The 23,887-nt window shown below is 48.2% G+C and overlaps 7 protein-coding genes across 7 annotated transcripts; 4 read left to right on the plus strand and 3 right to left on the minus strand.

Annotated features, from left to right (window-relative positions):
* Window positions 1–1,446: 1,446 nt before the first annotated feature.
* GGS25DRAFT_516257 (oligomeric Golgi complex subunit 5) lies at window positions 1,447–3,604 on the minus strand (the record flags this gene model as incomplete). Its single annotated transcript, XM_049263177.1, has 3 exons — window positions 1,447–2,799; window positions 2,916–2,920; window positions 3,283–3,604. The coding sequence occupies 3 exons, from the start codon at window positions 3,602–3,604 to the stop codon at window positions 1,447–1,449; spliced, it is 1,680 nt and encodes a 559-aa protein (XP_049112562.1).
* A 1,504-nt stretch (window positions 3,605–5,108) lies between these two features.
* GGS25DRAFT_95691 (MFS general substrate transporter) lies at window positions 5,109–7,462 on the minus strand. Its single transcript, XM_049266175.1, has 5 exons — window positions 6,583–7,462; window positions 6,392–6,416; window positions 6,274–6,333; window positions 5,680–6,208; window positions 5,109–5,626 (listed from the first exon to the last, which is right to left on the minus strand). The coding sequence occupies exons 1-5, from the start codon at window positions 7,218–7,220 to the stop codon at window positions 5,169–5,171; spliced, it is 1,710 nt and encodes a 569-aa protein (XP_049112563.1). The 5' UTR covers window positions 7,221–7,462; the 3' UTR covers window positions 5,109–5,168.
* A 2,599-nt stretch (window positions 7,463–10,061) lies between these two features.
* On the plus strand, window positions 10,062–12,708 carry GGS25DRAFT_511593 (alpha/beta-hydrolase). Its single transcript, XM_049262727.1, has 2 exons — window positions 10,062–10,931; window positions 11,008–12,708. The coding sequence occupies exons 1-2, from the start codon at window positions 10,704–10,706 to the stop codon at window positions 12,382–12,384; spliced, it is 1,605 nt and encodes a 534-aa protein (XP_049112564.1). The 5' UTR covers window positions 10,062–10,703; the 3' UTR covers window positions 12,385–12,708.
* A 555-nt stretch (window positions 12,709–13,263) lies between these two features.
* GGS25DRAFT_96026 (uncharacterized protein) lies at window positions 13,264–15,108 on the minus strand. Its single transcript, XM_049266177.1, has one exon. The coding sequence runs from the start codon at window positions 14,680–14,682 to the stop codon at window positions 13,978–13,980; it is 705 nt and encodes a 234-aa protein (XP_049112565.1). The 5' UTR covers window positions 14,683–15,108; the 3' UTR covers window positions 13,264–13,977.
* A 1,349-nt stretch (window positions 15,109–16,457) lies between these two features.
* On the plus strand, window positions 16,458–17,282 carry GGS25DRAFT_511606 (uncharacterized protein). The gene has a single exon (XM_049262728.1). The coding sequence runs from the start codon at window positions 16,554–16,556 to the stop codon at window positions 16,788–16,790; it is 237 nt and encodes a 78-aa protein (XP_049112566.1). The 5' UTR covers window positions 16,458–16,553; the 3' UTR covers window positions 16,791–17,282.
* On the plus strand, window positions 16,458–19,890 carry GGS25DRAFT_511611 (glycoside hydrolase family 31 protein). The gene is made up of 2 exons (XM_049262729.1): window positions 16,458–18,467; window positions 18,547–19,890. Exons 1-2 carry the CDS (start codon window positions 16,860–16,862, stop codon window positions 19,579–19,581), a joined length of 2,643 nt encoding a protein of 880 aa, XP_049112567.1. The 5' UTR covers window positions 16,458–16,859; the 3' UTR covers window positions 19,582–19,890.
* Window positions 19,891–21,524: 1,634 nt separating this feature from the next.
* Window positions 21,525–23,136, plus strand: GGS25DRAFT_96049 (SMAD/FHA domain-containing protein). The gene has a single exon (XM_049266178.1). It carries the CDS (start codon window positions 21,737–21,739, stop codon window positions 22,631–22,633), a length of 897 nt encoding a protein of 298 aa, XP_049112568.1. The 5' UTR covers window positions 21,525–21,736; the 3' UTR covers window positions 22,634–23,136.
* The last annotated feature ends 751 nt before the right edge of the window (window positions 23,137–23,887 follow it).

Raw genomic sequence — 23,887 nt, forward strand, 5'->3', positions numbered from 1 at the left:
CTAGCCCGCAAAAATCATGTGGACTTGAAGGTCCAGACATTTCCAATTACTACATGTAGGTATTGAACCCATGTAATCAGGTACGTACCGTGATATTCAGGTTCAAATTCATAGAAGAGATAATGACGTATGTAGGTAATCTGTCCTGGCTACATATGTAGTGTACTAAATTGATAGTAGTAGTCAGGTATTCGAGGTGGAACGACTCTTGAAAACCAAAAAGAAAAAAAAATCAGATAAAAAATAGCCTAAATATCACCCGACAAAACAGCAGGAACACCCAAGTTATTTATGCCTCCCTTGAGAGAATTTCGAAGATTTCTATGGAGAAAAGCCAACATGTAGGAAACCACCAACTGAAATTATGGAATTCAAGTTAGCGGCTAACGGGCTTACACCTTATGTACCTGCCTACAACATCTGCACTTATCTCCGCTTAAAAGAAGTCGGTGCTTGCTCAGCGCCATCCGCTAGTACGCTACGTAAAATACTCATCACGATTGGCCTTCTCTACCTAGGGTATGTACTACTAGGTATGTACACACTACGCGCAGGTTACCTGGGCAGGTACATGCTTATACTAACCAAAGTTCGCCTCAAATTTCAACACATAACTAACCCTCGTAGCGAATGCTGAGTTGTTCAAGTTTATACCGTCGCAAAGATACATCCACAATGTTGGGCACTAGCATATCCACATGCGCAAACCCGCTACCTACGTAGTATCGGATGGAAGGAAAGCCACATGTTAAAGCCAATATCAACATTCTACGTTATATATGTACCTTCAAGGCACATGGGGCGCGAGGTACATACTCCCACTATATAGATATACATGTATTCGCTACATATATCTGGGTGCTATGCAGTTTGGAGAAGTGCATGTTGAATATATAATTTGTCTTACGATCACTCCTATCCCATATACACATGTATATGACTCGTCTGGTAGCCTGCAGGTAATCCTTTGAACCATTTGGCTTGACTCGTTAGAAATTGGGTACCTATACCGGTACGACAACCATCTTATTATTAATAAGAGGGGCTATATGTACGGTTAAGGGAGTATCAAGGTGGAATAACGCATAGATACTCAATGAGGTAAGTTATTCCGCGCATTTTTAAAATGAGGGATTATACGATGCCTATTAGTACTTAGTAGGATACAACCGATAAAATATCTATATCCTGAATATACGCTTCAAGTAGTCAAGAAATCACGCAATGCTGCTGCATTATCGTGACGAACAACCCCGGCAAGCTTCTTACTTGGAACTTGATTCTTCGCCATGGTTATATTTCGAGTTGATAAGACGAGTGACGGGTCACAAACCCGGTCAATAAAGACACGGAAACTCTTCAAATGCAAATTGCCATACTATCTCTAGACCTGATGAGCCAGGTTAAGGACATAGGCCAGTTACGTTGCCGTAGGGATAACTGCTGTCATCTGCCGAGGTTTCCAACGACGCTGCCTACCATGACAGCCACCTCCCGATCCCATCCACCGCTCTTCTCCGAGTTCCCCTTCGAGGGTTTCCCCTTGGCGGTAGCAATGGTGCTCGGAGGCTGGCTACCAAGTATGACGCATTCCCTAATTGCCTCTCCAATTGCATTTCGGTTCGATTTCAGCGTACGGGCCGAGACACCACTGCGATTTACAATCTCCTGAACTCGTGGTGCCAGGCTGCTCGCCATAGTCCTCCAGAAGTAGGACACGAGTGATCCAGTCTCCAGATACGTAAGTAAGGGTTGTAGAAGATTTGACTTGTCCGAAGAGACGTTTTTGTGTGTTGGTAAAAGTGGGTTCGCCGGGGCTTTGGTTGTGGAGAGGATGATCTCTAGAGCAATGATATTTTGACATCGCGCCGAGACCTCTGCCAAAGTCCGATCTAGAGATGGCAGGTTCGCAAGCGACCTTGCCAGCGAGGATATGGAGCTCTGCAGCGCGTTGCGCAAATACACCTCAAGAGCTTGTAAGAGCAGTTGGGGTGTCCATCTGTCTGGTTTTGTGCCAACCGGTGATATGAGGTAAAGAGTGACGGCTGCAGAGATGGTCCGGGCCTTGGCCTCCTCGCTTTGGGCAAAAGTAGTGGATCCAATGTTAAATTCTCGAATAACTTGTTCCGATATATTCTTTATTGACCTCTCAATGGGAAGCACGATAGATTCCTGTAAACTCCTAATGACGTTGATTCTGTCGAGTCCATATCCCTCCTCGCCCGGTGCCTTCTTGTCGAGGATTTCTCTCAAGGATAATATCGTATGCGCGCAGCGGACTGTGACGCTATGGTCTTCCTTCCTGTTGCCTCCAGCGGCCGTGGTAATTTCTCCGTGTTGAATCTCAAGTTGACGGCCCAACTGAAGACAGCGGCCGACAGATCTTCCCAGCCTCAGCGTCTCCCACAACCGGGCGGCAACCAGGCGCACTTCGTCGGCTTCGGCATGCTTTTGTATAACTTCCTTTTCCAGTTGTTTGTAACTTTCATTTAAGCTCTTGACTTGGTTGTCAACCTCGGATAAGATCTTCCCGCTCGCTTCGGTTTGGTCCTTGGTAAAGGTTAAAAGGGGAATGGCAGAGCGAGTAGTAAGTAGATCTATATGCGAATCAACCTCCTGGGCGTCAAAAAGCACCTTGGACAAGGGCGTCGAAAGATCGAGAGGAGTATCATTTGGATTATTGGTAGCGAGAACAAGACTGTTTGCGAAGGAGGAAGGGCTGAAGCTAGGATCGAGAAAGGCCTCGTAGTCGACGTACGATACGTCCTCTGCCTCATTAGCGTCCATTTGCCTGCTATTCTTCGTAATAATCCGTACAATTGATAATGTAAGAAGCTCGGGGGTAGAATGGATGTACAATACGTGTATAAGCTCAGAGGTCCAATGCCCCACTACAGTTAACCTTAGCAATTTACAGTAACTAGTGCTATGTATGTAGCTGGGAAGACCAAAATTCAATCAATGATGTTCGAAGTTTCAAGTTTAACGTTAACATAATGCAGTGCTGGGGTAATGTAATGTTCTAAGCCACACCATGTGCCTGTATCGACCATGCTAAGCCACAGACCAGGTTGGCTATATTTTGATTAATTTGAATATTGAATGTCCAAAATGCACACATACATATGTAATATAAAATACCTAGAGTATCATAAGTGGTAACGTCCACATAATATCATTAATCAAATCCTAGCCCGCTCGGTTTATGTATTACAAGATTACAATATTCTTATCATCAAGCTTCATCCATCATGTCTATATCTCATCCTAAACCTCAGATACCGTAACCCTTGAATGCGTTGCCATCGGCCTTCTTATTCGCTCCGCCGCCCGCGCCGGTAGCACCGCCGACGGTACTTCCAACTGAGTTCGTGACGCCGCCCACAGTGTTACCCACACCTTCGGTTGTCTGGCCCACTGCGTTTCCAACTCCTCTAGTTGTCGAGTTGAGGCCTTTTCCGAGTCCTTCCGTCGTGCTGCCAACTGCGCCGCCGAGACCTCCTAAGAGGCCACCTTGACCATTTGCTTTCTCGCCTCCGGTGAGGACATTATCGAGTCCGCCTACTAGGCCACCCAAAAGTCCACCGTTTTGGTTGTTCGACATTGTGTTGAAAAGCGTGGCTGAAAGAACGGTCTATTCGTATTGGCTTGAAGTTTCAAATTGTAGTTGTAGCAAAGGTAAATGTGATGATAGTAAGTATTGTCAACCTTTTGGTGTTTGTTCAACTATACGATATGGTTTTATTCTAATCACAAACAGAAGAACAGAAGTTTAACTCATCGAGGCCAGCTTTCTTTTATACACACTTCAGTCCAAAGCATTTCTAAACAGCTACTCGTACAAGCTGTACGATGTGATGTAATGCAGAGACCTGGAGGATCGATCATTCTACTTTGTGAAGCAAGCAGAAACGCCACATGAACGCATACCTCTTTTGTGGCTTGCGTCAGCTTACCAGTTGGTGTGGCTACAAACTTGTTTCTTTCATTACTCCAGCTATTCAGACCCGGGATCCCGGTTTGCAAGAGCCAGTTGAGTTCCAGATTTATGATTTACAGCTAGGGGACATTTCTAGCAAGTCGTTTGATTTGCTAATCCGGATCTGCATGTCGCAGTGACGCTACTACCCCTCGATGACCGACAGGCCAAGACTAAATCACGACTGGCGTCATTCATAAGCGGATCGACAGCGATCAGTTGATGTGGTATAGTAGCCTCAAAGTCGATCTACCATGGACTACTATGGAGCAGAAGCATTGTCCAGGTCGTCGAAGAAAGTGACGTCAACCCCACATTGATAGGAGACGTCCGAATAATGCCCCAGAGCACCATGCGTGTTTTGCATAGTCTCCTAAATAGCCTACTGACCTTAAAACTGGACTTCTTTAGTAGGTACGCACCTGGTCGGCCCGGCGAAGTTCACGACCTCGCATGAAGCCTTCTGGTAGGAAAGGTACTATCCCGAACGATCCCAGGAAACACCAATCGACCAGTTCTTTGGCCGTCCCTGTTCCCGACCTGACGGGCCCAGGACACCACCAAGACGGGCCCGATGTGACGCCGTCTTGCTTCCTTCTAGGTACTAGTAAAACTCACCTCACGATCGACGATCGTTGGTGACACAAACTCTTAGTCAAGTCTTGATCCGAAGTCTAGATGTTCTAAAGGGGTACTATCCGCCATAGCGTCATGGTAGCCAAACCTGATATACAGCAAATAAGAGGCAGTAAATTATGAATTCAAAACTGGGCCAGCACTACGGAAGGGCTTACGATAGCTACACAAGAGATCTTTTCCTCTAGTCAAAGGCCTCAGTTTCGAGAGGCTACGACGAATCGAGATGTACCTCACGCAGTCTCTTAGTATCTGAGCTTCATTCTCAGCTAACTATGTCATTCAACCTATCAAAACTTTTGTGGCCAGTAACAGGCAATTACGGCATCGTCGTTAGGCCAAGATCAATATGTTACCCAAGTACCACATGCCTTGCATCCTACCAAGACCCCAAGACCGATTGGTGCTCCCTTCTTCGCCTAGGTAACATTTAATCGACTGGTGAGATGTGATCTCAATATGCACAGGATAAGCATGCAACACCGCATTATTACCTTTTTTGTAATAATCCCGAGTAAGCAACGCCTCCAGGTCTCTAAATACGGCGAGATACTTAGAGAACAAAAACGAAATCCTCGTTTTGCATGTCAGTGAGGTTTTCGAACGCTCTGTCACCGGGTCTTTCCATCTCATCGTTGTAGACAGCGCCGATAGCAGCGTCGCCTTCCTCTACGTTTCGAGCATTTTCCGTCTCTGCCGCCTGCGGGCTCTCTGCATCTAAACTGGTGTCGATTATGACGGCACTCTTTCCTAGTGCCACCCTCCTTGTCGCGTGATCTCGATTCAACATCTTCAGGTACGCAGTGGTGATCCCAACCAGAACAATGATCGCGATGTAAAGTCCCAGATTTGAGCGTAAGCCCCTGGTATAGCCGGGCGCTTCGTTTTGTGTATACAACAATGGACCAATTACGTTTCCAGTTGATTGGCCAACGAGGAGAATCGCATTCGTGCATTTCTTCTTCGTGTCACCGGCCGTGTTTTGTGACGCCCACGAGTATATGAGTGGAGCTGGAAGAGGTTAGTGATATAATTCATAGTCGTTGTTTGTTAGAACTACATACTTATACCCGGATAAACCGAGATTAGATAGTATCCGACTAACAGCGGCGCTCGGTGAGAAGCATCTCGGGGAAGGACCATAAGCATCACACAGCCCGCGATAGGGGGCAGACAGAGTAAGGCGATGACAGGTCCCTTCATCTTGATCTTCTGGGCGAGAAAAGCTCCCCCAATAGTGGCGACGAATTGCACAAACCCAAAGGGGATATTAAACAGTATAGTCCGGAATCGGTCAAACCCGAACGTCTCTATGATGAGCGGCCCGAACGTCGAGATGCCGCCGGAGGGGACGCTGATAGAGAACAGCAGCGCGAACCAAAGCCAAGACTTGGGGTCTAGGAGAGCCTCCTTTAAGTGGTCATTGCTCCACTCGCGCGAAATAACTCCCATTTGATTCATGCGCAGCCGCTCAACAGCGATTACTTTATCGTCATCGCTGAGGAACTTTGCTTCGATCGGTGAGTCGGGCATAAAGGTAAGCATCACGAAGCTAAACGCAACAGTGATTATCCCAAAGAATAGGAAGATTATCTATCCTTGCATATTAACATGCGTATCATACTACCTTATGGCTTAGGGGGGTAGAATCAAGTTACCTGATAGGAGCGCAGTTCTGATTCGATATGGCCTAGGCCGTACGTGATCAAGCTGCCAAACTTGAAACCTGTTAGTTGAACGAAACGATGCTCTCTGAAGGAATAAGATATGACTAACCATATTCGTGATTCCGTTCATCGCACTACATAATCTAGAGTTAGTTATCGATCATACAACTTCCACCTTCAGGGGCTAAAGTAGCAAGGTATACCATCGCGAATACATGCCGCAGCCGAACCCTAGCGAGCCAACATTTACTCCTGCGAATGAAATAAAAGTCATTTTCAAAAAACTGTGTGGTAACTTACTACCAGTAGCTCGTCCGAACCGTCTGCTCCCTCCTCCTCCACCACATCTGAGTGATGGCGACAAAGCTCGGGGCAACGCTGGCCTCGAACACGCCCAAGAAGAAGCGCGTGGCCAGCAGGCCGCCAAAATTATGGGCAGCAGCCATGCAAGCGAGTGAGATGCCCCAGCAGAGGACCATGGCGCTGGTGAACTTGGCGATGGGCAGGCGCACGAGGAGCCAGGCGAGGGGAGGCTGCATGACGAGCTGAGCGAGGTAGACAATGCTGCCGAGCCAGCCAAACTGGTCGCCGGCCAGCCGCGTGTCCTGCAGCAGCCCAAACACCGATGCGTACGCGAGCGTGGCCTTGTCCAGCCCCTGCAGGAAGTACACCGTCAGCATCAGCGGCAGTATCACCACGTCGATCCGCCGCAGCACTCGCGCCGAGTCCGCCGCTGTCACCCGGATCCGCTGTCCCGCTGCGTTCTTCGCTAGGAAGGTTGCCGCGATGTCTCTACCACCTCTGTTCCCCTCTTCGTCTTCGTCGCCGCCCTTATGCGCCTGCTGATGGGTGCCTGAGCGGGTGCCATCTCTGTCAGCATCGGCATCAGGGGGTGGCGCGTGCTCGATTTCCGTTACTGCTGCCGAAGGTGCTCCCATGTTTGTTTCTCTTCCTTTCTCCCTTTCTCCTTTTTCTTTTTTTTCTCTCTCTCTCGCGTGACCTGTCTGTTGGTTGCGGAATCGTGAAACCCCTATACTACGTATAGATGTATGCAATATGGAAGATGGAGGTTGTGTGACCAAGTGCAATGAGGAGTAATGGGCAAGTAAGTAAGGAAGTAGGGGTGTTTCTCTGTCCTTGTAGTACTCCGCACGCCCCCCTTGCCTATCTACATCTCTTTATCAAGGTTGGATCTGAGGGGTGTCTAGTCGGGTCATATTCCTAGCGACGTAGTAGCAGCTAGTTGATAAACGGCTACTGGTGTTTTGACTGACCAACTGACGGACTGCGGGGAGGCGGGGGCATGATACTAGATGCCCAACGGCCAACCTTTGGTAGACGGCGGCGCATTGCATTTGAGATTCTAAGGATGATTAGAAAAAACGTTAAACACGATGTTAGAACTAAGTATCTAGTACGGTAAATGCCAGAGGCGGTTGGATCTTTTTTCATCTGCTCTTCTCAACCATGGACCGTTTCTCGGGCCAGAAACGCTTTGGGGTGCGGGCGGTTGGGGAAGTATGGTCCCGCGCCGTTGGGAATTCAAGCTTTTGGCAACGCTTTGGCGGAAAATAAGACGGCAGAACGGCCGGGCTTATGCACAGCTGATATAACAGCTAGGTATTGCCTCCAATGCCAAGCCTAGAGAGGGATGTTTATTGCTAGTGTAAGCTTAGCTAGTAGGTACCTGGTCAATGTGTGATAGCTATCGGTTTGAATCTCAGGGGTTACATGTGAATAAGATCATTTCGGCTTTGGTAGCAATATGGACGTGTTACGATACATTTTCCAGCTTTTGCTTCCTTGCGTCTCATATGCGGAGAGTGTGCTAGGTAAGACATAACTTCTATGATAGCCAATCCGGAAGCCTACCTACCTACTACCTAGGTTAGGTAGGTATCACAAAGGTACAGACAGACCTATATACCAAGATAGCTACCATCAGAGGTCTTTCTTCAGAAAAAAAAAAATAAAAGCAAAAAAAGGTCATAGTTGTTGCTGTTGAACAACGGTCTTTTGGTGGGTCAACCGTTGTTGGAAAACGCACTGGCGCTGTAGCAGGCTATCAGAGCATTTTTAACGTTGAGTTCCAGTAGGATAACCTTGGAAGTTTGCTTCGAATCACCTGATGTCCCTAGAGTTATTCAGTTCCAGTAGCCCATAGCCATAGTCCGTACTAAATACTACTAGTAGTAAAGCAAGGGAATCCTCCCCGGTCCATGCGGCCTCCGGGTACTTTCGGGTGTCCGGAGGAATGCGGAATTCTGGACCAGAATGGGACATTTTACTTGCTTCTGACTTTGGCTTTCTCCAATTCGAATTTCCGACATTCGTTTGGTCTGGAATCTTTTCTGCATTGTTTGTGGCGCTTCCTAGTATGTAGCCAAGATGTAGATAGCGTAACGAGGTGCTTTAGTTTAATGTTGACCTCGCTCGTCGGACGAGGGTACCTACATGTGAATGATACGTATCACGCATATCCGCGTCGAAGTCGGAGCACATGTATTATCAGGGTAATTCATGGCAGAGCTTCGAGATAGTGGACATTGTCTCCTGTATTTATAAAGAAGAACGATATACCGGTTGCCCAAGCAACCAGCTCATCTCATGCTTCTTCTACGGGGCACCAGTATTAATTGAAAGAGGATTAAAGAAGAGCGGCGCAGACGGCGCAGTTATTAGTGACGCAATGCAATATTCAGGCCTCTGTGCGAACTTCCCAAGTTATGACGATAACTGCTACCATGACATGTTTGGGTATGGTAACGTACATTGAAATAGGTTAAAATAATGTCACGTCAATATCGGTGTGCTTGCCTTGCTGGAGCATTCTACAGAAAACAAGTTGTTTTCGCGGCGGTAGATTGTAAACTTCCATCAACTCGGCAATTTGTGGTTGCATTCTCATCTATTTGGTACATACGGCGTCGTGTACATAGATACACACATGTACAATGCATAGCAAGAAGTACATGACTATATGTATACCCGGATATATACTATGTACTACGTCGTATGTATATAGTTATGTGTATGTAAACATGCGGTTCATTCCCAACGTGGGTGACACATCCCGCGTCCAAAGAGCTTTGACCGGAATTCTCAAGCCCCTACTGCAATCGCCCGTTGATAAATTGCGGCTACTCACTTGTACGACAATTCCAACCGGGTGGTTGCTTGCTGAACAGGTAGGGCTGAAGGAGCTGATTTCGGGGAAAGACGTTTTAAATCGCTTTCTTATTAATATACCTAAGATCCTTCTTCTTAACCTTAGACAGGTAGGTAAATAGGTTCTGGTCGGGTAGGATGGATACCGAATGGATACCAGTGGCTTGCAGCAGGAACACGGAATAATGTGCGATGGAATTGAAACAAAATTTGAAAGGAACATGGTGACTGTGTGGCTTGATAGCCCATTTATGCATGATCATTTAACTAACTACCTCCTTACTTGTAGTAGTACTCTTTTGTTATAATATACCAGACCCCTTAAGCTACATTTGGTTGTTTATTGAAAAGTGATAAATCACGGAACTCTCGTATTGATAACGCCGCGGGCTAATTTTTAGAAAAGTAGGACAATAGCCATTAACTATAGCTAGCTAAGATACCCAAGGAAGCAAGGGAAGTAAGGGTAGTAAAAAAGAGTAAAGAGATTCAGGGGGGATCAACTTGTTGATTGGTGAACTACTTGGGTATGTACATACCACCCATGAATGTAGCATCGACAACATAACCCCGGGGTTCCCCACATGGAATGAGTCCTTCCATAGAGAACGCTATGCCGAATTTTCCTAATTCCTCCAAATTCTAGGCACATACTGCATGTATGTATGTACTACCTGTATACTACCTCAAGTACCGTGGACAGTATGTTAGGTCAGGTAGAGTTAACTGCCAACTACATATACTAACTGCTGACTGTGACTGCTGACTGCGTCCATACATGTAAAACTAGGTAATATACCTTACCTACTACCTACCTGGCTAGCAAGCGAGCGGTCAGACTATCTGCCATCCCAATTATGTCTCAGTCACGCGCGGATGTTGCTTTACCTTGCCGTGCAAACTTATTACCCACCAGGACATAAGGGAGATGGAACGTCTCTCGATAGCGCATTGGAATGCTGCGCCAGACAACAAGGGTATACACTGGGGGGGTGGTGTGGATGTGTTGCGGCGTAGAAATCCAATACCGCAGAATGCTAGTTAGGTAACTCACATCTTGGCTTTCGTCTCTTAATATCCAATCTTAAACGGCCAATATACATGATAGCTACCATATATATGGCCGCCCTGTCGCCTGCATGGCCTGCATCCAAAAATGGCGTCGTCGTCTCACACGTTTTTATATTCCCGACCTAAGTCTCTCATTAATATTACCGCCTTAGACGGCCCCGAGGCTTCACGGCGCTGCTGCAATGGCTTCCCTTAAGACCACTTTCCTTGTGTTATGCCAGCTCTTTTATCTTGCAATTGCCGTTAGTCCAGTCGTCGACTTGGGTTGCACCAAGTATGTCGGCGTGGCCAAGTACGATGGCATCTCCCAATGGCTAGGCATGCGGTTTGCCTCACCCCCTGTCGGCAACTTGAGATTCAGACCCCCGATAGATCCTCCGTGCAACTTCACCACCCAAGCAGCAAGCCAGGTATTTATATTTACTCCCTATCTACATATCTATAGTCATCCCTAAGTGGCCTACAGAGAGCTAACTTTGATAATAGCACGGAGCAGCCTGTATAGCAACTGGCGCCTCTCTCAGCAGTACTACGTCAGAGGATTGTCTGTATATTGATGTGTTTGCGCCTAGCGACGCAACCCCGGAGTCCAAGCTCCCCGTCTACTTCTTCATCCAGGGTGGCGGCTTCAATGCTCTCTCTAATCTCGGCTTCGATGGATCTGGTCTGATCAGGGCAAGTGGGAATAACATGATTGTGGTCACGTTCAACTACCGTGTAGGAGTTTATGGATTCATGACCAACGGCCCCTGGGTCTCACCGAATAACGGGCTTCACGATCAACGAAAAGCGATGGAGTGGGTAAAGCGGCACATCTCCAAGTTTGGAGGTGATCCGAACCATGTTGTCCTGGGTGGCGACTCGGCAGGTGCTGCTAGCATCAGTCTTCACATGGTGGCGTATGGAGGCAGGGAGACCAATCTCTTCCACGCCGCTGCCGCCGAATCCGTATCATTCGGCCCAGTCTTGACTGTGGAGCAGAGCCAATACCAATACGACAGTTTCTCATCTCGCCTTAATTGCTCAGGGCCCGGCCTCTTGTCTCTGTCATGTTTACGATCCAAAACCACCGCGCAGCTGCAAGCCGCGAACGTGGCGATACCTTATCCGGGCGAGAGCGCGGCGCCGCTGTACATGTGGAACCCGGTCATCGACGGCGACCTCATCCGAGACCACACGTACACTGCGTACGCCGAGGGCAGATTCGTTAAGATCCCCTTACTCGTCGGCGCCGACACCAACGACGGAACCATCTTCACCCCGCGGAACACGTCGACACTGGTCGAGAGCGAGAACTTCATCCGCAGCCAGTTTTCGGAAATCACAGAGCAGCAACTGCAGACAATCAGCGAGCTGTACCCGAACCCGAACGACACCTGCCCCAGCGCCGGCTGCTACTGGCGGCAGGTCAGCAACGCCTACGGCGACATGCGGTACATGTGTCCCGTGCTGTACATCTCGTCGGCCGCGGCGCCCCACCGCGACACCTTCACCTACCGATACAACGTCGAGGACCCACGGCAAATCGCCGACGGCCTCGGCGTGCCGCACACGATCGAGCTGAACGCGATATGGGGCGCGGGTTACACGAACGGCAGCCCGCCCTCGAGCTACGCCGCCAACGGCACCAACGCGCTGGTCACCCCCGTCGTCCAGGCGTACTGGACCAGCTTCATCCGCACGTTCGACCCCAACACGCACCGGCACCCCGGCGCGGCGCAGTGGGAGACATGGGATGCCGAGAAGCAGAACAGGCTGCTGTTCTCGACGGGCGGGGTCACCGAGATGGAGGCGGTTGATCAGGACACGAGGACGAGGTGCGAGTATCTCGGTAGCATTGGTGTGGCTATACTGCAGCGATAACATATACATATTATATCACACATATAAAGTATACATAATATATAGGTACCTACCTACCTATCTAGGTCACGCATGTTTTATTTTTCTCGTGCTTTCTCAGCGCCCTCCTTCGTGGGTTCGTACAGGCTTTTAGGGTAGATTTGTTTATGTACTATATTACTTGGAATCATGAACTTTTGTCATAGATGGCGTTGATACCCATTTGACCCTTACTTAGGGGGCATGGCTGGCTGGAATATAGGTACCTAATTGGGATGGGGTTTATAGCATTTGTCGGGGCGATAATAAGAGAGCATACAAACTATTTACTGCCATGTCGACGACTTGCCTTGTTGTCTGTCCACATCGGCACTTAGTAATCCCTTACTCATGTGAATGCCGATGAAGAACGTCTGTTCTCAATACCTACCCATTAGCTCCATACTACATACGTGTCCCATGGTTCGAGAAAATTAAGATCGGGTTAGGTAGATATTTTTAGGGCTGTGCCTCACTCACGCAGGCCTTGTCTGCTCGAGCGTACATTGATGATGATGATGATGATGATGATGATCGCCAAGTGCTGCATACCTACCTACACTAGGTCCTAGGTAATTATTCAGGAACGAACTGTGCCCTTCGGCTTTTGAACCTTGCTGCTCCCATCCAATCTAACTACCAACTGGCACTATTCGAGAATAGGTATTCCGGTAAGGTTCCAAGGCCTCGCGCAACCTTGCGTCGCGACACTGTCGTTTAATCGAACGAATCACAGACGCCTTCCAAGAAAGTGCCAAACCCTCGGTTCGCTCCACTCGTATTTACCAGATCTCCAGACTCCCAGATCCCCCCCTACCCTACCCTCGCTGAATAGATAACTTTAGGTTCTGACTGCCTATCGGATCCGGGTTCCACGAGGCAGATCATAACCGGGGCTTTTTTTTTTCTTTTTTTTTTCTTTTTAATATCGTCTAACTAATTAACCTAGTGTTATGTAGCGACATGGCACGGTTAGCTAGTGTATATCCACACGAAGGGATCGCCATCATGCCTACCCTCTCGTACACGTGAATTTAACGCGAACACGCGCTGTGCCGCTTTCGATACCTACTTTAATTTTCGAATGAGCCATCCATCGGCATGTTGTATAGGTATATGTATTTGACTAGTCCCAGCATGGCATGAACAAACCATGTCCCTACCGGCTCATACTCAAACACTCTGCCAACTCCCTCCTTCATTTCACCGCTTTTCGAACCTACATGTGCCTCTCAAGAGTCAAGACTTAAGACTTCCAATTAAAGGCCACTAAATCTTGGGTGATAGACATTGGAAAGAGGCACGACTGAGTTGTGAAACATCTCGGACACTTATGTAACTATAGAGATGTTGCCCGCATACAGGCATGGATAAGAATTGGTTCTTGGTAGAAACTTGCCCTGTTAACGCGGCTTGGTGCAATGCCCCTTAGGTAATGCCTGGCCACCTCCCAGCCCATGGACTGGCGCGATATGGATCAAGACGTCAGTGACGCGCAACGCAGTTACGCCTTTCTCTATACACCTACCTATCTATCCTCTATGGAAGACTATGCAGTTCTACTAGGTATACCGCTCAGTCCGGGTCGGCGGGAGTATCCCCAGCTCCGCTACCCGCAATACCCTCACCCTCGCCCTCGCCCTCGCCATCCCCCTCCAACCCCTCCTTCTCCCTCTCCTCCCTAAGCACCGCCACCTCCCGCTCCAAAACCGCCACCTCCCTCACCATGGCCAAGTGCTCGTCGAACATCATCTCCATCACCTCCCTCCACCGCGCGCTCTCCGCCACCGCCGCGTCCACGCCGCGTCGCATGTCCTCGCTCAACGCATCCGCCGCTCTCGCCTGCCACTTTTCCCTAGTACCGCAGTAGTGGTTAAAGTCCGCGACAAGCTGCGCGTGCTCGGCCTGCAGGCGCGCGTGCTTTCTCCGCAGGTGGTCGCCGTGTTCTTCGGCTGCTTGCGCGGTGGAGTAGAGCTGGATGATGAGGTCGTGCACGACGGGGGCGATGGGGGTTCCTTGGGCGCGCAGATCGGAGAGGATGTCGATGAGGAGGCTGTAGCCGTCGGTGCGGTGGACGTGGAGGGTTGGTGGTGGGCGGCGGCGTTGTTGTTTTGGGGGGTGGGTTTCTGGAGAGGTGGTGAGTAGGGTGGCTAGGGGTTTTCGTAATAAGATGCCAATGATGCCGATGATGACAATGATGAAGGTGATGATAGGTAAGTGCCTACCTGGGTGGTTACCGTTGGAGAGCCGCTGCTGGACCACGTGGTTTTGCCTATCCATGGTCGATGCCGAGAGAGCTACGCCGCTTATAACGTATGATTCTACAAATCCGTCGTACTTGCTGTTTAACAGATTGAAATGGGCAGCGAGCGTATCTATCGAGGCCTGATATTGATAAAAAAGGCAAAGAAAGGTGTAGCTTAAGAACAGTGGTCTTTATTAGGGGTAAATGAACAACAAGAAGCAGGGGCGTGTTGAATTTATATACAAGTGAAAGGAAGGACGATAGAAGCTGTCATGGTTGGATTTGGAAGGATCCGTGATCGTAAGTGGCCTCTTATCTCGTCATGGGCGTGAGAAACTCGTGATTTTAGCAAACAGTCACCTGTTGCCTGGCGCTTCATTTTAGGATTGGATCCTTCGCATTGAAGCCTTTAGGCCTAGCTAGGTTATCTGTGAGATATCCATGCTGGTGTTTGCTACATGGCCTTACAGTCAAAAATGCAACATTGACTGTCGATTCCATTATCTTGTCAGCTGCTACACGCTTACTAGAAAGGTACTTACTTACCTGGTCAAGTAGGTATGTATTAACTCGTTGCTTCAGCCTCAATTGAAGTTACGGATATTTTATCTGCATTCATGCACGTCCCTTGGTGTGTGATGCAGCCAGGGCAACGAGAATTAGTAGCATAGTTGTTCGTCGCTTGAGCTTGTAGCCCTTCTAGCCCCTTGCCGTACAACATTGGCGAATAAAGCACATAACTTCCTTTGAAGTGTCTTTATTTCGTATTGAAGTGATTTGAAGCAGCTCCAAGTGATCATCCATTAGATCGTGCTTAAATCTTGTCCATGAAAGTCGTTGTGGCCGTCTTTGTGCTCTGGTGGGATGGATGAAAGAGGTTGTCTCGAATTACTCGTCGGCATTGGAATTGAGCAGCCTAGTTTTTATGAGCAACATAGCCATAACAGTGTCTCTATGGTCAAGACATCAAGACAGCCTAGGTATCAAGAAAGAAGTAGGTATAACCATTACTTGCAAGGCTTGGCCTCGTCTCTCTGGAGATCAGACAATTGTTAGATAGGTATACCGACATAAAACAAAGACCAATAATGAGAGATCAACCATTCACTTTTTGGTGTGGCGGTAAAAACTACTAGGTAGCAATAATCTAGCCTCGTAGTTAGGTACGTAGGGGTGTCCTGTATGATTATCCAATGGCTTGACGATATAAGTGACGATATGTGACGGTAGTAGAAGAAGTACCGAGTATAACATTCCCCGGAAACGGTCGCCGGGCAACAGTTGACATCACCGGGTCATACCCATGACAGTAGACACCATGCACGTCGCCGATATTCCATTCGGATAGCTTCCAAGGTCCATGATGAATTCGTCTTAGGACCGATAGCTACCTAGGGTAGTACACGTACGCTCCCACAATAGGAGCAATAGGAGAGCAATAGGAAGAATTGTTAAGCAGCTAAGAGGGAACTAGCCCGGTTCGGGATGATACAACACCGACAACGATATCTATCGATAATAGTCAAATTACCTAATTACCTAATTACCTAACTCTATCGGAGCTTGTCAGGTACGGATGCTTGAAAAAAGATGAGGATAAAAAAGTATATCTCATATCATAAGCTCCGACTAAACTTAGACTACCCCGCCATTCATCCCCAATTCTCCATTGTATCCCGCGGGGTGCGTCTCCGCCCCCTCTCCGATTTCTCCGCAACGGAGCCCCTAGTGCTCCCCCCTTTAGTCATTTGGGCCAATGCCCATTCCCCTTTATCGGTGTAACATAGCTTCGACCGAGTATTCGTAGTTGCCAAGGAAATTACCTAGATAAAATTACCTAGATATTAGTATGTATATAAAGTTCAGGCAACCGCCAGCCAGCAAGAGAAAAGAGACATAGCATTGAATGAAACCGTTTTGCAATCTACCTAGGTACCTACCCTCTATAGTACTTACTATACTTGTCGAACTACTAGGTACATGGTTAGTTCTTGTATATCATTTGAATCGTAGTTGGCTCTTTCTGCTTTCTACTTCTACCCTCTACCTTCTGCTACCTACCATCTATCCCTTTTCTCCACGTAGAGAATCTATGGCCGATATCGTGCAGTTCTCTACGACCCTGATTTTTATCTCACAATAATACCTACACACCCAGACAGAATAAAATTAGAGAACCACCACCACCACCCACCAACCTACCACCATCACCATGTATCAACAATACGAACAAGTCCCTAAGCAATATGCCCCAGCTCCCTCAGCCGATGGCGCCGATTTGGCAAAGACTCCTTCATTAGCACTTAGCTCTACTGATGGGAAGGGCTCAGGACAATGCCATTTCAGCTTCGAAGCTCTACGCCCAAATGTCTTCCGCACTACATTTACCCATGATCAACATCCATTGGCACCGCATCCTAGCGCCAAACGCCCCGACCCTGCGTTTGGAAATGTCACCCCAGAAGTCAGCATTGACGCCGGAAAGAACACCAAATCCATCAAGGTTGGAACCACCAAGGCCGTTATTGATTGGTCCAACACACCAGTCGTTTCCCTTTTCTTTGATGGCCAAGAAAAGCCGCTTCATGAGGATCTTCCTTTCCGCTCGTATGCCCTTGATGGCACTGGCGTTGCCCATTACCTAAAATACGAGACTGATAGTCTCTACGTCGGCCTCGGAGAGAAGGCGGCACCCATGGACCTTAGTGGCCGTGGGTTTAACATCACAGCCAGCGACACCTTTGGCTATGATGCTTACCGCACAGACCCCCTTTACAAGCACATCCCCCTACTAATCAATGTCACCCCCGAGGGATGCGTTGCCATCTTCTCAACCTCTCACTCCCGAGCCACTTGGAATGTTGGCTCCGAACTTGACGGCATGTGGGGTCATTTCAAGGTATACCGCCAAGCTCACGGTGGTCTTGAGGAGTACCTCATCGTCGGCAAGACGGTGGCCGACGTGGTACGGTCATACGCCGAACTTGTGGGATTCCCACTACTTGCCCCACGCTACATGATGGGTTACATTGGCGGCGGCATGAAATACACCATGGAAGACGAGCCGCGTGCACACGAGTCGGTCCTAAACTTCATGAAGAACTGCGAATTGCACGATATGCCTTGCTCAGCTTTCCAGATGAGCTCGGGATATACCGTAGCAGAGACTCCACCAAAGACTAGAAACGTCTTCACTTGGAACTTACACCGATTCCCGGAGCCTCGAGAATTCACCCGTGAGTGCCATAAGTATGGCGTTCGTCTGCTAGCAAACGTCAAGCCGTATGTTCTCGCAAACCATCCCGCCTACGAGGAACTATCGAAAACAGGTGCCTTCTTCAAGGATTCTGAGACGGGGGCTACTGCGGTGGCACGTCTTTGGAGTGCTGGAGGAGGAGAAAGCGGAGAAGGCAGCCATCTCGACTTCACGTCGAAGGCCGGTTATAACTGGTGGTACAACGGAGTGAAGGCCCTTAAAGAGGTGGGAATCGATGCTATGTGGAACGATAACAATGAGTACAACACCCCTGACGATAACTGGCAATGCGCGCTCGAAACTGTTGAGGTACCGGCCGGGGAAACTCGTAAAAATATCGGATACTGGGGCCGAGCATTGCATACTGAGCTCAATGGTAAGAGTTCTCATGACGCGACGATCGAAGCCGAGCCCGCAGTTCGCCCATTCGTCCTTACCCGCAGTGCGACGGCCGGGACGATGAGATACTGCGCTAGCTCGTGGAGTGGTGACAACGTAACAAGCTGGGAAGGCATGAAGGGAGCCAACTCGTTGGCGTTGAATGCAGGCATGTCTTTGATTCAAGTAAGTATCAACCCAAGCACTCTGTTTTGTTTTGTTTTTTTCCAAAAACACCAACTAACCCCGAGTCTCACTCGTTAAGTGTTATGGCCACGATATTGGTGGCTTCGAAGGCCCTCAGCCTACCCCGGAGCATCTCGTCCGTTGGATTCAACTCGGCATTCACTCACCTCGATTCACTATTAATTGCTACAAGACGAATGCGGAGGATAGTCTCATCGGCGACGTCATAGAACCTTGGCAATATCCGTCTGTATCACCTATTATTCGAAATGCGATGAAGCGTAGATACGAATTGGTGCCGTACACGTACGCAAACATGCTGAAGTCCCATCGCGAGGCGATTCCTCCTCAACGATGGACCGGCTGGGGTTACGAGTCTGACCCGACGGTCTGGACCAAGGAATTGCGTCAAGGAGACACGCAGTACTGGTTTGGAGACGCCTTGTTAATTGCGGGTGTATACGAGCCTGGTGTCTCGACCGCACGGGTTTATCTCCCAGACCGAAGCGGGAGCGACCTCGGATTCTTGAATCTTTCGGCACCTTATGAGTATCTGGAAGCTGGCAAGTGGCACGAAATCTCTTCGACTTGGCATAGCCATATCCCGGTTCTTGCACGCATTGGTTCGGCTGTCCCGGTTGGAAAGGGTAAGCCGACCACGTGCGTCGCTGAGGACGATCCAGAATTCCCGAACATGCAAAAGGATGATTACCGAGCCGTCGAGATCTTCCCCCCACCGGTCGCGCAATATCCTCACTGCCCCAAGGGAGGCGCGCCTGATGTTCCGGCTAACGTCATTTCGGGGACAAAGCAGTTCGATAACTCATGGTTGGAAGACGATGGTGTGAGCCCCGCAGAAAAGGCAGACGCCGTTGAGGTTAGCATCACGTATGGCGTACTGGGCGACGCAATCAGCGTCAAGGTAGAATTAAAGAAGGAGGGCAAGTTTGAGCCTCTGTGGCTTAAGAATGATATCACAATTATCCTGCCCGTTGGCGAAGAGCGTCCAGTCAAATCGGCGGCTGGCGCGAGCGACAAACTGCAGGACTTGGGTCGGGATGAGAAGGGACGACGTATTTGGAAGGTTGGTGTCACTGCGAAGGCGTCAAAATAAAGCTATATATGGCTCTCACCTGGACGATTCAAAATTTATGACTCCCAGGCGAAGATATGAGAGCTTCCTCGTTTGTTTGAAGAGGTTTAGAAATAAGAGGTTATCTAGATAATATATTGGAGTATTAATGAACATTAATCAACCCAAGGCCGTTGCGGCGTTACTAATCGCGAGCTATCGTGTCAAATAACAGTGCGATCTCGTACTGTTTGTTGATCCAAATGATACTGTCTCCTTTACAGCATAGAAGCTGTCGCCTTCTGGCTAGATAACATATTTGAAGTTATTAGGTAGCAAAGAGCATTCCACATGGCTATCAAGCATTGCTTTTGAATTGAATACTAGGTAGGTACCTACCTCACCAGGTACATGTAGAATAAGTTCAAATGTTCCTTACATTTCATGTATCTACTAGGTACTACGAAGGTACCGAATCTAACGCTGCCTATCCATTTTATGACTTGAAGAAGAGATCTCAACGTAGCATATGTAGGTGTGAATATCAAGTAAGTTACCTACCTACCATCAGGCAGCTTTTACTTACCTTACCTTATGTAACACGATACTATTGACCACGATCAGACAATAGTTCTATTCAACTAAGAATATTTCATCGAACCCAGCCGGTTGGGTAATGTCAGACAGATTATTTACAGGTTATTGATGATGTGCAGTTCTCCCCCCCTCTTCCCTTTTTGAGACAGATGTCGCCGCATTGGTTTTTGCGATGGGTGGTGGGTGGGTGGTTATTTGGGAGAAGTTGAGGGCGTTTCTGTGAAGCTTCTATTGTCCGGATCTGGAGGAAGTGTGAGATATTACATCTGTACTTGGCAGCCTGAGAGGGTTGCCTCATTGGTTTCTATAATTTTGCCCGGTGGAGTTGGCTAGAAGTTACTCTGGATAATATGCAATTCGGTGATTGCTCTTCTGCTTTGTGTAACTATACAGAGAGTGAGTTTAATGTCGACAGCTGGCATGTACTCAACTGAACGACATCTGGAGTTGAATACCTACCTAGTACTAGGTATTCTCCGGTGCCTACTAGGTACATAGGTACAAAGCAATACAGTGTGCAGATTCGGATGCGCATTATACACACTGTAAGGATTTGAAAGGATTTACCAATTTTCTGATTGGCCATGTGCAACGTTTAAAAAGTACTGCCCCACTTACTGATTTCGCAGCCTGCCGGACCACTATAAATACCTAGCCTCCATTCCCCAATTTCTAACTCTTCTTTCTTTTTCTTTTTTTTTTTTCTTCATACTTACCTTGTACGAAGAGCCCTCGCTCAAGAATGAGGGCTCTTATGGAGGGATGCCTGCATTGCACATCGCGGAGCCGCCCTCCATCTATTATCCCTCGTGGATCGTAGTGTGCGCAATTTTTGATCTCACAAATTTCTGTTTTCGTTGTGCGCCGGTGCCCTGCGGGTGCATTGCCATGAGGAAGATGGTGCGAGTTAGGCAGAGCTTTAGGATTTACGTGGGAAGGCTCGAAATGTGTAGAAGAATTAGGAGTCTGTTGGTTTCGGTGACAAATGATTCGCTATATTGTGCGTCTCTGTGCCTTACCAAGTATGTGGCGAGAACGTGATAAGCTAGATGCATCAATGCGTATGTATGTGGTAGTGGAGATTAAGAAAACATATCTGCGTCACCGAGAGGCAGTGTCATGCGAGGGACGCGTAAGAGATAGTTATGATTCATGAACTCCATAATTGTAGAAAGGAAATATATTTATCTCGGGCCACGGTGTGACTCTTTCGGATATTAAAAGAATAAATATTTACACTTGATCTAACTAACTATGCCCAAAGGCAAAGAAAGCTGAAAATGAAGAGAAAGAGTGAAGATAGAAGTGGTGCAAGGCGTAAGTACGGTCTTTTTTAGAAGGCGGTGGCGCTATGTAGGTGATTAGGCGCTAGGTAAAATTGTCTCATCGTCCAATCAAAAGCCATGTATACTCTCTGTATTTAGGCACAGTCAATTAAATTTCAGCTGGATGTCCCTCCTAACTCATACCCTCACAAATGTGTCTAAATTCATGACCGAACTCTTGAATCATACCGACTAGTGTCATTTCATTCTCAGCTCTCGAATTGACATTGCTTGGCTTTTCTTACCTTATTTTTTATACGTTCTCACCTTGCGCCATGGGCAGCCACGAATCCCCAGATGACGCACGAAGAGCCTCGCGGAACGATGGCGATGATACCCGCTCGCGCCATAACTCCCACCGACACGACGACAGGCGAAAGGAAAGATCCCGCAACAGATCTAGAGATAGGAGACGCCACCGACGCTCAAAATCCCCTGATGATTCGCGTCGACGTAGATCGAGTTCGCGAGGCCGTGGCGACGTAAAAAGGCGGAGACGCTCACACTCACGCGACCGTGACAGACGCGGCGATAAAACCTCACTCCGCCATCGGGCGCGAGATGACGATGACGGCCACGATAGCCGGGACAGGGGTGATAAGCAAATAGTAAAGCGCAATGGCCCACTGCCATCACAGGCTGATTCATTCGCCGTTACCACCGGCGAAGAGCCATCAAAGCCAAAAGAAAAGCCCAATTATGGAATTACAGGTGCCTTGGCTGCTGCCTCCAACTCCGTCGTTCAATCAGATGGCTCCAGGATTGTCTTAAAGTATCACGAGCCGCCCGAAGCCCGCAAAGCTTCACCGAAAGACCAGTGGAAATTATTCGTGTTCAAGGGGGAAGATATCATCGATACGGTACCCCTTGGAGGTCGAAGCTGCTGGCTAGTAGGCAGGGAGCTGGCTGTGGTGGATCTACCCGCTGAACATCCCAGCATCAGCAAACAGCATGCAGTCATACAATTCCGGTATATCGAAAAGCGTAATGAGTACGGCGATAAGATTGGCAAAGTGAAGCCCTACCTCATCGACCTGGAAAGCGCCAATGGAACTATGCTTAATGGAAAGAAAATACCAGAAAGCAGATACTTGGAGCTTAGAGATAAGGATATGGTGCAATTTGGGCAGAGCACACGAGAATACGTGGTAATGCTTCCCCCCAAAGACTGAGCTATGAGCCTTGTCGAACAAAGAAAATGTTGGTTTGTGGTCATTCCACATGTTCTATTTTCGCCACGCTACACTTACACTGTGTATCTGCTGTGCCTACTGCGCACTTTCACTTTTTAGATGGAGACGGACAATGTCACAAGCAGGTAGTTCCGCAAAGAGCCGCACCTAGAGAGCAGCTAAATGAAACGACAAACCAGTTATTTCCTCGCTATGGTATTCTCATCCTCGAATATCTTCTATCAGCATCGCTCGGCACATCCTCGCTTCGTTCCCGAGACAGAACCAAAGAGGCTATTATCGGCACGAGTCGAAGGAGCGGTGTCTTTGAATTGACGTTACACCCTCAAAACTCGCCTCTAATCTAGCTGATTGATACATCACTCGCTGACCCATGATTACGAGATGGTTCTTGAGGTTGGGACAATTTATCAACAATCACGGGATTGTCTCGACATGCGGGTGACGACTTTTGGATGCTACTACTCAAGTCAAGGAATATAAAGTGACAGTTCATAGCGATGCCTCGTTTTTAAAAGGCCATGTCTCGGAACACAGGAACCAACAATCTGAGGATTGGATGGATATGCCGAACATTCGGCTGTGTTCCCAACAGGTGGTATGCGAGGGTGTGTGCCTGGCAGATGGGACTGTGATGAACCGACAATGGTGGTGATAATCGATTGGCCCTTTTCTAGCCGCCTCACATACACACACACACACACACAGATACACGCACGCACGTAAAGAGAGAAGGAGATGCCTTGGCCCCCTAACCTCAACCCCTTACATGATGGGTGGCAGAGTTGCCATGGCACACGAGTTGATCGCAAAACTTTTCTAGGTAGTACTAGATCAACAATTTATCCCGTATCGAGATCCATCACGACATAACATCGGGCAGAGCGAGTCCAGAATACTCCGTATTGGGGACAATATTTTTGATAATGCAACCTCAAGATGCCTAACAGCTAACCTATTCCTCACTTATCCCTTCATGTGAAAATGTCTATTTTGAGGCATGTGAAAATATACAAAGTTCGTCGTAACCAACAACCCCTGGTCTGGGATTGGTCCCTTGCCTTTGCTTACCTACATACCCTACATAGTACCTGGCTAAGCACGTTGTTACAATGTAGAAACGTTGAAGTTAATACGTACATATGTAAATACCTACACATATACATATACATAGGTATGTATCTGAGTTGCACTTGCGATCGCGATGTCGTACCTTGCACTAGGAACCGAATG

The sequence above is a fragment of the Hypoxylon fragiforme genome (genome assembly GCF_022984875.1).
Source record: "Hypoxylon fragiforme strain CBS 206.31 chromosome Unknown GGS25scaffold_10, whole genome shotgun sequence".
NCBI classification, from domain to species: Eukaryota; Fungi; Ascomycota; class Sordariomycetes; order Xylariales; family Hypoxylaceae; genus Hypoxylon; species Hypoxylon fragiforme.